General features: G+C 37.6%; 1 protein-coding gene across 3 annotated transcripts; it reads right to left on the reverse strand.

Moving 5' to 3' along the window:
- Positions 1–1,314: 1,314 nt before the first annotated feature.
- On the reverse strand, positions 1,315–12,095 carry LOC140935587 (uncharacterized). 3 transcript variants are annotated; one of them, XM_073385151.1, is made up of 8 exons: positions 11,875–12,095; positions 8,792–8,887; positions 7,645–7,817; positions 6,621–6,918; positions 6,036–6,191; positions 5,138–5,353; positions 4,486–4,710; positions 1,315–3,723 (listed from the first exon to the last, which is right to left on the reverse strand). In XM_073385151.1, exons 2-8 carry the CDS (start codon positions 8,873–8,875, stop codon positions 3,670–3,672), a joined length of 1,206 nt encoding a protein of 401 aa, XP_073241252.1. In that variant the 5' UTR covers positions 8,876–8,887; positions 11,875–12,095; the 3' UTR covers positions 1,315–3,669. The 3 variants fall into 3 exon arrangements, with proteins under 3 accessions (XP_073241252.1, XP_073241253.1, XP_073241254.1); XM_073385152.1 differs by having other exon boundaries at positions 11,871–12,095; XM_073385153.1 differs by lacking the exon at positions 11,875–12,095 and adding an exon at positions 10,211–10,517.
- Positions 12,096–14,068: the final 1,973 nt, after the last annotated feature.

A 14,068-nucleotide genomic window follows, 5' to 3' on the forward strand; every position in this document is an offset into this window, starting at 1 on the left:
TAAATGTCACTCCTTTGGTACTCAGGGATCAGTGACAGGTGGCCAAAGTCAACTTACAACTGCTTCAGATAATAATAATAATATTTTAACCCCCAACAATGACCCACATCCAATTTCTCCCAACAATAACACTGCCGGATCAAACAGACAGGTCATGAGAATTAAAGAAATGATCACAAAAGATGAAATGTTGTGATGTTACAACAAATTCTCTCAAGCAGTACCATAAGGAATGTATGAAGAACAGCGTGGAGAAGATGCATGTTGATGCTGGGGCTTGAAGGGTTAATAACCTGCCTGTCTAATATTTTTATGCTCTCACCTCACCAAACCACAGAAACGCTAGAGACTTCTAATGGTTTTAATATACATTCATGATTTTAACATTTCCAACTTTGATTATCATCTGTACAGACCAAAATGTTGACTTTCAAATTTTTATTTTCTCTATTACGCCACACAAGCCTCTACCCTCTTCTTTATTAGTCCTTAGTCTGAGGCACCAAAAAATAGTTATTTATATTTAAGCCCCCACTCCTTATTAATAATATAATATTGTGTTCATACAAATTTGTTTTGTTTATAGTACTTGCTTTTCTAAAGTACAGCAATGGAAATTTAGGTGTTCCCTGGTGGAGCCTCATCCACACCCCTTTCTGCCCACAGTGGTACAAAGAGAAAGGCCCTAGGCTTAAGTGAGTCCTGATCTAAGATCAAATTCTCTTTTTGCTTCGCAATCATGTACAAGAGTCACATTTTGGAGGGAGAATATGACAGTTTAACACTTAATGTTTCGAAGTATCCCTTCTGTTGAAGGTTTACCTGGATAAAGTGAGTCGTGACTTAATGTGGTAAGCTTCTACACTCTTTAGCCAGAAGCCTTGAATTTGCTTGTGAAACAAAAGGAATACTGGCAAACATCTTACATTGAAGTCAAACTTAGACCGCAGTTTAGGGGACTCATTCTGCCTTTAGATCTGTTTGTAAGGTGTTTTTGTTAATAAAAATGGAAGCATCAACAAAACCTAGCCAGACCGGATTGAGGCAACCCATGTAGACAGTTGGGGATAAGATTACAAGAAAAGGTCCAGTCCGATCCCAGTTTTTGTCAAAAGCAGACAAAAGGTGTTTGGTCAACAAGCCTTTTTGATGCTGTTTAAAGCAAACAGTGTTTAGATATGAGGGTTGGCAAAATTTCAAATAGCTTAGCTGACGTTTCGTTATAGCCATGAGTCCATGTGTTGGTTGCATTAAAAATCAGTTCCTGTCTACTAAAACAAAGATTATTTTGCAGTTAAAATAAGCATTTCACAATTTGGTTGTTATTTTGAAATTTATTTTTATTGCAATATCATGTACAGAGGACTAAGAATGTGCAAGTATAGAAGTCCAACTGATGGAAACAATCACAATGTTCTGCTACTTGACAACCATTCTGATTCCCAGAGGCCTCGATCCTTAAGTCAGCCAAGGATTGGGACCTGACCCAATCTTTGGTACTGACCAAAGGGATTGATGCCTCTGGGAAATGAGAACGCTTGACAAACAGATGAAAGCTCACTGCACATTTTAGACTTCATTTGTACACTTGGATGAAACCGTAGCCTATATATGTATATATGCAACATTGCTTTATAAAAATTATAAGTATCATTATGTTGTATTCCTTTCCCAGTTCTGCATTTTTCATATCAAGCTCATCTTCTACCCATAGTAGCTAGTCTATTTACAAACGGCTGTGACGTAAAAGGTTTTTTGCAGAGAATTATAGGAACACTAAGTAATAAGGCTGATGAATAATTAAGTATTTGCAATGAAGTAGGGTAAAGTTCTGTATTTATCAGAGGATCTTTTTCTTAGTAAAAATGTGATGTAACTTGAATAGGTAAACATCCAGTACCAACTACCGTATACTGTATAATGTGCCCTAACAACCAAAACTGAAGTACATTGAAAAGCTAATAACCCATACATGCGATAAAATTTTTATGCAAACTTTTAAATTCACAACAATAATGTTTTAGTACCAGCAAACAGGCTAAAACAATGCAAGCATGAATATTTTCCCAAGCAAGTTGTGAGTGGATGACACATTATAATGCTTAGAACATCAGCAAGCCCAACTAATGGCTAATCAACATAATAAGTGTCTATTTATACTCTGGTGATTTAAGCTCATTTTAGGTTGGTTTGTGGTTACATTCCTTTAAGTGAGGCAGTTTACAGTCAGAACATCATCATGCAGAGGCAGCATAACACCTTCATACAATTTTCAGTAATTTCAAAATAGAAACTTTTTTAGTCAAGACTTGGAAAAAGGCAGTTAAGCTTCTTTTTGCTTTAGGGGAACAAAATATGGTAGTTTGGTATGTATCACTATTCATTTGTCAACACAAAAATCCTTTGCAAGTTGTTCTTTTATACACTTGTATAAACACACTGAAAAGCTGTGGGTAGTGACCGCAAGATAACCTACCATACATGTATTTCCTCATGTATCATCAGCTTAACCCTTACACCCTAAGCATTTGTCGCCATGCAGTATCTATTTTCTCCCTATCATATCTATCAAGCTAAATCAAACAAATGCATCATCAGCACAAAGGGAATGATCACCACAGATTTATGTCCTGATAATTTAAATTCTTACTTACTGGTAGTTCTTTTGGACATGTACCGAGGATTATATACATGTATATACCTGCCAATTGTATACTTTAGGAAAGCCTGCAGATTTGAAACTTTGACCTCAAGCCAGCTTACCATTGTGTACCAAATTTTTGTTCCTAGTTAAGCTATTATAACATTAACTGACACATTTTCCAAGAAGAATTAAGTGGAAAAAAACTCAAAACCAATGTTACAAAAAATGATTGCATTTCCCTAACCTGTTAACAAAAGCGTGACCAAGAGGTACATTAATAATTACAGCCGCCATTATGAAAACAACTTGAAAACTAAGGGAGCCATTAGCCTCTCCCTTGGAATCATTTTTTGACTCGCCTCAACTTTCTGTCCAAATCATCAATTTTGTTAGGGTAATTTTTTCACAGTGTATTATTTTCTTGAGAACTAGGGACATATGATTAGGTCTAATCGAGACATATAAATCACTGGCCACTGACTGACTTTCGGAATTGGCAGATATACACTTGTATGTACATGTTTAAATGGCTGAAAGAGTTAACTCTTAAAAAACAGTTAGCATGATTTGGTTACTGATTGTTACAAGTAACTTTACCCTAAGATAGCAACAGATTAGCCATTGTCCATCCCACAATAATTTTGAACAGAACGTGACAGTTTTGCCCAATAACTGGTCTTTTTCTTCAAGCCTGTATAGTAACTGTGACTTGAGAACTTAAATTTCTTGATATGCTTTTGTCTTAAACAAACGGCGGGTCCAAGAAGATCAACACCCTACTTAGCACCAAATATTTCCTCCAAACGTCTTTGCTTCTTACAGCCTTGTCAGCTCTTATCAAATTGTTGAAAGGCAGGCGGCAATTTTCTGCCTTAAAAATGTAAGGTTATATGAACAAGTATGTCCCAGTGATTCAATTGAAAAGCATTGAATGTTTTGGCTCTGTATCCTTCTTTTCATCCCTGTGATTTCCTTCAGTTAGCGAGGAAGTTGCTTTCAGGTTTCAATTCCACCTCTCTTGAACTTCACTCTGCATTGACATTTACTTCTGCTCGGCATATGGGGCATGTTCTGTTTGACTGCAAGTATAAGAGAGAAAGTTGACAACTTTAGACAAAATTGTAATAAAACAGACTGATAAACACACACTAGCTTCTCACTCTACTAACAGTTTAGCATTTGTTGGATACTTTGCGGCATAACTATATATAAAGTCTTTACAGTGGTAGGATCAAATTTTTGTGAGTTTGGTTTTCAGACTGCTGTAGCTCTTGAGACAAACTTTTGACCCTTTCAGCAGAAAATACTGGCACCATAAGAAAAAGACTGACTGTTATACATTATGCTGACAAGCAAAGATTGTGACATAATTATTGTGAAGCAAAAAAATTCTAATATACTTATATTGCAGTCTACAATGGAGGACAAAAATCCTTGGAACGGTTATGGAAAACCTTCCTTCCACATCCTTAACTTATCAAATGTTCAGATGTAGCATAATGTACACTTCTCTAACCACTTGGATACCGCGACTGGCCCTCCCCTCCCCCCTCCAAACAATGTTGGGATGAAGAAACACTTTTAGGACAGGGTAAAGTGTACAGGGGTGCACAAACTACAACATTGCTTAGGGGAGAGGGGGAAAGGTCCCAAGAATTTTGTCCTCCATTGTAGGCAGGCAGTTAGATATTCAATTACAAAAGCCTATATAAAAATCCTGTAAAATTTCAAGCCACACATTAATTTGGTGCCTTGTACTACATTGAGCAGAAAATACTCATCTTTGATTTCACATTCCTACAGGTGTAAATTTCACAAAAATCCTTCAAATATCTTAATACCTTTAGCCATTTGTCAATACATCTTGTGTGATACTCATGTTGGCATGGTAAGACCCTTACAAGTTGTTTCTCTTCAAAATCCACTAAACACACCACACATCTTTTGTCGTCATCTTCACTTTTTGATGCTGCTGTAACGCGATACGTTGGGAGCTGATCGATTTCAACACGAGAGAGCCCTTTTGGCTTTGCTTCGCCCATCTGCTCAGCAAAATTAAGAAGAGTCTGCAAGAAGAATGAAAGTTGTTTAAGAAAGCACAAAAACCAGGAAATGGTCTTATGTCTTACAAAAACAATCACTTAATTATTCCCTTAAGGGGCTGATGTTTCATGACTCTCTACTTCATCAGGGTTCGTACTCTTTTGAGTTCTTCAAATTTCACGACTTTTTCCATGACCTTTTCTAGCTTACCATCACCTTAGGTTTGTCTGTCATTTTCTAAAATTTTCAAAACTTTACTTGTTTACTTGTTCTGAGCTGTTATTTTTATGTTTCACTGTTTGAAATTTTATGAATTTCATGACACAGCTCCTTTTATTCATGGTTTATGAGTCCAGATAATAGCACTTCCTTCTCCAGCCTAACCATGCAAGGCTTGCCAAAGGCTTACAACTTTGATGGGTTAAGGCTAATCAATCAAAAGAAAGTTACCTCATAATTTTCACGAGGGTGCACTTCTTCTTCCCATGCAGGGGTTGGAGGATGTGTTGGTATGGGCTGCATTGACATCACAGATATAAGATGATAAAGTAGATCAGGATATGGGTGCATGGAAGGTGGGGGAGGAGGTGCCGCATGTGTACGTCGTGATGACCAACTCGAATGCGATGAGATGTTTTGATGCCATCTTCTGTGGTGTCTGTGATGCTGAAAAAGGAAATGTAACTATTTATTTTTGTGAATTTAAAACTTTTAAATGGACAGAGACAACTCTTTGTGGCAGCTTCCTTTATTTTTATCTAATGATCTCATCAGGAACCAAACTTTTTATCAGCAAAAATTCAAGATCTGCCATTCAAAATATTCTCAGTCACAAGCCGTATTTAGATTTTGTCATAAAGTAATGGCTATTTTATTGATGATGAAAACCGGCAAATGGAATAATACACTCAGACCTTAATGGTAAACAGCTTACAACACCTGTAAATTACAGTTGCTATGGTCAGTGAAAAATCGGGAAAATAAAATAGTCTCGAGGTTGGGAGAAGTTCTCTGATATTGTCAAAGTCAGAGAATTGTTTTTTCCTTGTGCCTAAACTCCAGTAAAGAGAGTTAAAAAATGAAGACCGGTATATTCTCTCTTGATGGTCTATGGAAAAAGCTCAAGTGAAAGTATGTGGATTATTTTTTATTATTAGCCACCTAATGCAAAAAACTGCATAGAGGTCAGGGAAAAGTAGGAAAATACTTAAGTTTCTGATGAGTGTTAACCCTGTAAATGCCCACGCAGCATTATTATCACTAAAGCCCTCCACCCTCCCTGGGTAGGTTGCTTTTACTACAGTCAACAACTTGTTTTGGAGAAAAAATTGAAGCTTAATGTACTTACCATTCCACCAGGTGTGGGGTAAGGGTGGTATGCCTGTGTTTGTGGAACTTGATATGGTGGCTGCACAAAATGATGATGGTGGTGGTGGTGGTGGTGGTGGTAGTGATGATGATGGTGTGTGCTGACTCCATTATTTCCTCTGGGGTCCACATCCATCTAAAGAAATTAGTGAGAGAAATCCTTATTTATTCTTTAATATTACAAAGTTTAACATAACTAACTGTTTATGTGTGCAATGATTTAGTTTAATTACCAAACATGACAATATTATTATTGTGCAATCCTAATGTTTAGGTTGCTATCATGCAGGCATGGCACATACGTAATCAGCATTCATTTGGTCTTCCACTAAGAATGAAAATGCAAAGAATGCAACCTGATCAAGTATTTTTGGACTTCCTATCACTTGTAATCTGATCACACGCATTTTAAAGAAACTAAGGCAAAGCACAGCATTGGAATGAGTGTTTCTAACCCTAACCCTAACCTTTGGTTATTGCTAGTAATATCCAAACTGAGTTATCCTTAAAACGCAGATCTGCACATCACTTCTGAATCAATAACTACTACAAAAAATTAACTCACTGGAGGCTGATGCGGTTGAATATAAGTTGGAGCTGCTACAGGCACACTGGCGACCAGCAATGAGTTTGGAAGACTTGTTACTGGAACTGCCCTTACATGATCTGGTATTTGATCAACGTCGATAATAACTGGAGGTCCCGGGTGGGGTGGATGGTGCTGAAGAGGGACCGTCGACGCCATACTTAGGGGACAAAAATTACCGTTTGTTGATGGATGGAAAAGTCTATTGTGGGATGAGTGGTGATGCTGTTGATGCCTTTGTTGTTGAAGAAAAGGACAAGTATGATTGGACGAGTTTCTGAAAAAAAAAAGTGTCAATTTATCACATTTAGCAATGAAAAGAGCAATAACAGATACTGGAGCATGTTTTCTAAAACAATCATTTTTTATTATCTACAACCCTGGTCAAATCTCTTGGGATACAACACACGAACTCGTCAAATTGAGGCATCTTCCCTCCCCCATTCCCCTTCTGGTGCAGTGTTAATGCTATGCATTCAAGTTTTAATTCAGCACAATCAACACTGCATGGGGGAGAGGGGGACAGCAGACAAACCCACCATAAGTGAGCACACAAAATGCAAAGATGTAGTGGTAGCATAAGACAATCAACAAACACTGGGAGCCTCTTCCTAGATAACATGTCCTGACACATCTTTTTGGAAGATGAGTCATTGCATGCCATTTCTAAGTTATGTGTAAAGTGCAGTTCCATGTTGTCACTGAAAGTTCTTTGTATACTCTCAGCAGCCATATTACATACAGTGAACAGAAACCACATCATGTGTCAAGTGGTCACTTACAAGAGGCTAAAACCAATGGAAAATAATACGACCCCAAGGCCAAAAGTGGGTGTACTTGCTTACGAGAGATTCTGATTAGAGGGATTTGACTAGGACGGTTTTCACTCTGTGTTTTGGATTGAGATAGTCGCAAATGGGAAGTGGTTGCTTAATTATGATGGTTGGTCACACACGGAGGATTGACTGTATTACTACTGTTGATAATAAAATAATCTACTTACCCATGAGTTTCAGGCATGTGGCCAGGTAGATGGTTTACTCTGTGAAATGCCGACGAGTGACTAGGGTGGGGTGGATAAGGAGGCATGTGCCTTAGTGGTTGATGGGACATAGTAGTTGATGAGTTTTCACTTGTGAGGTCAATCACTTGGGGGGTACAACTTGATTTATTTCTCTGAAAAGAAAAAAAAAGCGATAAATGTTTTGGATTTCTCCAACCAAACTAATATGAATCACTGAGAGAAACAGTAAAGAATATAATGTACAGTAGAACCCAGGTAACTAGAACTCTGAAGGGAAACAAAAAAAGTTTGAGTTAGCGAGGGTTCCACTTATCGGGGTTGATAATTACAAAATTCAATTTGCCATGTTAAAAACTGATATATACCAATTGTGCAGTGCAAATTTAGCTTATTTCATCACAAACAGTAACATATTTAGGCATTTTTTTATGATGTGATCTGTTCACTTCAACAATTAAAACCAAACTGCTTAGCATTTTTACCCTCATACAGCAAGAAGAACAAATAAGATGGCATCCAAGTGGAGTCAAAGGAACCAAAATTTTAGTTATGGGGGTAAATTTCAGTGACTTTTTGATCAAGGGAAAGGAAATTTCGTTCAATTTAGTGAGAAATTCCAGTCACCCAAGTTCGAGTTATCAGGGTTCCACTGTAATAATTGCAGAGAAAACTACAGACAACAATGTTAGTAGGTAAAAATTGAAACATTCACCTTATGATGCCTTCATATGGTAATGCTTGTACACCGTCTTGTTTAGTTAACTTAAGGGAATAAAATTTGTCACATCTCCACAGAAACCTTGCTTTATTAATACTGTCACAGGTTCAGTCATCTGCTAAACCTGTGCTATTATCTCTTGAAAGCTAATCGTAAAGCTGTGGTGTAAGTGCCAAGAAAACAGCAAAACTGATTTTCTCTGAGGTGTGAACTTGACACACAGTCTTCTTTTACCGCACATGGGAACATGAAACAATATAATTTATTTTATGAATGAGACAACTGGTAGCTATGTCAAGCTAAAGCTTAGCACCTGGATTTCTTTTTTTTTCAGTCTCCATAAAGTAAAACGTCACTTAAAAAATGTTAATATTATATTGTTTATTGTATACTCAATTGAAGTTGCACCTTGACAAATGTACTGCAACTTTGAGAAGAATGATGTTCCAAAGGGGGGAAGGATGGCAAGCTGGGTATTAACTCTCTGGCCATTTCATACCACACCTGAAACAAATAAGGCAAAACAACTATAACCTTTTAATCCCAGTTGTGGACACAGGCAAAGTTTAAAAAATGCTAGTAATTAGCCTTTATTTTTCAGTAAAATCCAAGTAAGAAACAAACAACACCATGCAAAAGTACTCCTAAGGAAGTTTTGTTTGAAAGGTCGAACTATATGGAATTGCACCGACATTAATAATAACTCCAATGTTAAAACTACTATGTCTACAAGTGAGGAAGGATAATAACAATCCTTTCCATAACCCCTTGCTCGAATACCTACAAACGTTAGACTTCTATCATGAGAGAACTGGAATTTCTCAACCTTATACATAGACACCCAAAATATCAGATTAACTTAAGCAGTCAGAAATTGAATTTAGCTAAACTGAAAAAAAAAATCAAATGGCACTAGCTGGAATTGTGAAGTTAGTTTTTTTATAAATATATATAAAAAGGCACTCATGACGTTATAATCTTTCTTCGGTCAAATCTTTTGATTCACAGCAACATTGTTGTCGCTAAGCTGTCTGGAACTTTAGGTCTCGAATTTCAAGACGGAGACTAAAAAATGCTGGACAATATTTTTATTCCTTTGCCTCTTCTTATGGTCACAGTTTAGTCTCCATTCCTAATTTCATGTGATAATAATTTATGAATGTTCTAGCCACAAATTTCTTAGTACCTTTTCCACCTAGAATGCATCCCTTACTTAAGAGGAGTCACATATTGTCCACAATAATAAACTTAAGCAAGCTGGTTATGAACAAAGTTTAGAGATGGGTTCTTTTCTGATCTGCAACACAATGTTTCTATTTTTGATCCAGTCACAAGTAACAAACTACCCCCTTTCTATCAAACTGATGGAAACTTTAAGGCTTTAAATAAATCATGTTTCCTGTCAGTTAAGCCCCACAGAAAAAAAAATTTTGTGTTTACATTAAAAAAATCGTTCCCTCTTTCACACAAAACATTGCGGCAAGTTCATCCAGAAAAACAGGGTTATAGACAGAACTTAAAAATATCATTACGTGAGCTCGTCTTGTGATACCTCGGAAGGACATGCGTTTTTAAGAGTGAACCCCAGGTTTGTAATAGCCTTGTGAAGAGCCGCAGACAGAAACCTGATAAGTGAATAAAACCACAAACTAGAAGAATCTGGGGGGAAAAATCTTGACAATCTCCCGGCCACCTTTCCTACTGGTATGTTTTTATACAGTCGTGCACTGACAAAGGTGCTTGGGTGTTAATCAAATTTTTAATAGAAAAAAGCTGCCTTACTTAAACAATGCGAACAGGCTCTCTACTCACAGAAAATTTACTGACCCGTATCACTACAAGGGCCTTCAATCTTCTTTTGATTTTGCCGCTTCTTTACCAATGTTGCGACCAGGCGTGACGGACGCGCTCCGCACAATTTACGATTAGAATCTTTGATCAAAGATCCGAATTCACCCGTTGTTCCACATCACACATGGCAAGGAACAGAAACTCCCGTTTAAAACCTCAAAATTAGTTCGAAACTCCACAGAGAAGCTGTAATGTCAGAGAAAAAATAAATGATTGAACCACAACGTCATTTCAAACAATTCCTTTTGACTTGTAATTTATGCATGAAAGAGAACAGTAAGAAATACTCCCCGCAAAGAACATGTTAGCTCAAACTGGTTATATTTTTCCATAAGCCTTCTAGTAGTCGTGGTTTTCTCCTTACACTTCATTCAGTCATAAAAATAAAAATTCTACAAGGATGGACAGAACTCTGTTTTACTTTAGTAAGAAAATGGCAGCACATCAGCTGAACTCCGGAATTAGCAAAACAAATTTGCATATGGTTTTCCTCGGTAGAAATTAAGAAAACTGGTGCTTAAAATTCGTCCTCGAATGATTCAGTTCAGTAGCTCAACTTTCTCTTCTACACTAGAGTATAGAACTGAAGCAAAATTTACTAATCACACTTCCCAAACGAACGTTCCTCGGTAGACTCGAAAAGTTGCTATGTTTCGGACATATAGACTGTATAACTTATATATTGGAAACTCAATTCAAAAGTTCTGTTCATTTTCGACCCTCTATCCTCTTGATGTCGGAATTCTTTGAGAAGTAATTGAAGTACCAACAAAATAACTGTATTTAAAAACTCAAGCTGGCTACTACATTTTTTGCTCGTGTTCTGATGTAAACTTCACAGCCATGGCTAAGTCGTATGGTACATGTAGCACTGGCGAACACTCATTCCCGTTACTAGTAATAAAGTTAAGTTTAAGCAATTGATCCAATACCGCACTAAACGTGAATTTTGTTGATATGCCTGGCAACCATAACTTGAAGTGAAAACGAGATTGGATCAGTCGGGATCAGTAAACGTCCCTCTACAGGCCCTACATAGGAAAAGATCGTGATGGCATCGAAACAAACATGTGATTAAATTACAGAGATGAAACTTACGACGCGTAAGTTTCACCCTGAAATAAAAAGGTTCGAAGCATTCTCTCTAAGCCATTTCATGAATCATTTTCGTTAATATATAAGATTTTTAGAAGCAGACCCACCTCAATACTAACGCAAATTTCTCGACCGGGTCAGACCCGCTGATAGTCAAGAAACTGTGGCCTTGACCATCATGTGTTTTCCAATTTTTCGCGCGAATAGTTTTTCCTGCCGTTCAAGAAGCCGTGGAATCTTAAACAATTCTTATATTATTACTCAGCTGTTTAAATCCACATTGAACTGTTCGTATGTGAATGAATTTCCGAAAAAAAACATTTCCGTTCGATCAAGGTTCGATCGCGCGCTTCAGCAAGTAAAACCGAAGATTTTACCCAGACCGGAGAATTTTCTTTCCACCGTCAATCGTATTTTCATATCATTTGGCCAAGTTCTGTGTAATTTATGGAGATGAAATTCTACAACTGGATTTTTGAAAGCAATAACTACAAACCAACATATGGCTCATTCCAAAAGGATCCTAAACAGTCTATCTTACCTACCAGAATGTTTGCACTTTTGTGTTCAGTCTTCGCTAGGCCTCAACCGAACAATTTCCAATTTCAGCGATAAAGGCGACTCAGTTCCTTTTCAAGAACTAGCGCTAAAATCTTTCCGAACGAATGGAAAGAGATGAAGGTAAAGTAAATGTATATATCAAGAAAGTACTCCTTTGCACATGGGCTTTTGGGCTTGCGGTTCTTTGTGAAATCGATCAATGGAAAACCTCCCCTGGTCTTTTGTTGACATTTGACATCATATTGTGACGTCACTGACAGATCTTCAAGCACCAACCCACCGAATCCATGGGCGATATTGTTCGTTTGGCTTTGGCTACATTCATTCACGCGCGAATCGCGATATATGAGTTACCTTCAAATATATGGTTATTCATTCCAGCGAAATGATTTATCACTTGTAAACTGTATTAACGCTTTAGTAAAATTTTGAATTAAACGGAAGCGCCTGATAATCTTGTGATTTTATTCCGAATGTCACTTCTGGTTTTCGTCCGCAATGCACGGCTCATTGGAAATTACTCTCTTTCTTTTGAGGCATGACCAGTTTAAAAATTGGGCTAGGTAAGACAAAGAAGGAAAGCAATATAAAGTACATAACTTGCTGCATTATATTTTACTGCTGAAAAAGGCTTCTTTTTAGCGCACTTCCGGTTAAGAGGGCGGACTTCAATCGTGCTTTTCAGCTTGGAATGTTGAGGTCAGAAAACGGTTAAAGTTGTCTTGAGGCAATCGAACGTGCGTTCATAAAAAAGCGAGAATTAAGGAGAGTGAGTACATGTTTCTCGATTCGCAGAACACACGAGAATGAAACATAATACCGCTTTCTGACGGCAGAAAGTATGAATAATGCAAAAGTCGAGGTATGAATATGAGATTAGTGATGTTTTGGCACATCAGAAAAGCTCTTTGTTTCCATCAAGGATAGAGATTGGTTCGTGACATCTGCCTGTCTGCGTTTCGTTTATGTTTCAGTTTACAGTGTTTGGAATCAAAGTATACTGCGAAATCATCCTGACTAACTTATCACTGTTCTAATTTTGGAAAAACAACTAAAATTTTGAAATCATAGACAAAGTTAGGCAAAGACTCGACTGAAAGACGGAATTCGCTACAACTCGTTCGAAGTTGAGGTTGAACAAACAAATTAGCATGCAATCGATGCGTAACAGCGCATCCGCTTCTATGATCACCCATCATACTCAGTTCCTTTCAACAGCTTTGTCATTGTTCTATCTTTTTACTATCTCGAAGCAATATTCACATGAATACTTTTCGACTTGAGAAAACGAAAATGAAAAACACTGAAAGCCTATTCGGAGCTAAAATTAGAACACTTATTGCCATCTCGATAGTATAACGTCATCTTTATCACATGATAGGGTGTGTGCTAAAGCACAACGCTGATTGGCTGTTGCTATGACGTTACTTACGTCAAGAATAATCTGATTGGTTCTTTCAGTAAGCATAATAAGGCAAGAGACTTTCCTTTGATTCATTTGAGTTGGGTGAAATTGGCGTCTGTTTATGGAGGACGAGTTGTGAAAGAAAACTGTGTCATAAGCCTTCGCATTCAAGGCTTTGAGGAGATAATAAGAGGTCTCTGAAGAGAAATCTCTTACCTGGATAGGAAGCTCAAATTATATCAGAATAAGAGAGGAATAAACGACGAGTAAACGATCTAAGAATCAGCAAATTTGTTAACGATGACGTTCGGAGCTCAAGTGCCACCAAGCCATCGAATTTCGAATAAAGACAGCTTTCATCGCAAAAATAAAGCCAAAAAGGCTCCAAGATTTCGGAACGATCGCTGTGTGAGAGCAAAACAAGTCCATCAGGATCCGACATCGACTGCCTTTGATGAGGAACTTTCCACCTCTGTTAGCATTCCACGTCGACGCCGAAGCGAAAACAGAGTTGACTCGGCGGTAAATATTCCGTATGCGGGAGCAAAATTTAGCAGCCCACCACCTCCGAGCGATCTGCCGAGACCACCATCGCACTGGATAAGTTCTCCTATCCATAAATTCGACATGGACGTAGTAGCGATGTCACAACATCTTCGTATGTTACTCGGAGTCGAGTCGTAACTACAATAGCAAGACCTATGAAAGCGAAAGTGAACGAGGAAAGGACGCGATTTCTAGTGTATATAAAAAGACATTTAGGACAAATTTGT

Source organism: Porites lutea, chromosome 4, assembly GCF_958299795.1.
Source record: "Porites lutea chromosome 4, jaPorLute2.1, whole genome shotgun sequence".
NCBI classification, from domain to species: domain Eukaryota; kingdom Metazoa; phylum Cnidaria; class Anthozoa; order Scleractinia; family Poritidae; genus Porites; species Porites lutea.

Coding starts and splice junctions, on each gene's coding strand:
- LOC140935587 (XM_073385151.1), bottom strand. CDS start 8,875: ATGGCCAGAGAGTTAATACCCAGCTTGCCATCCTTCCCCCCTTTGGAA. Junction 5,354..6,035: donor ACCCCACACCTGGTGGAATG/GTAAGTACATTA, acceptor TTCCTTTTTCAG/CATCACAGACACCACAGAAG. Junction 4,711..5,137: donor ACCCTCGTGAAAATTATGAG/GTAACTTTCTTT, acceptor TTCTTCTTGCAG/ACTCTTCTTAATTTTGCTGA.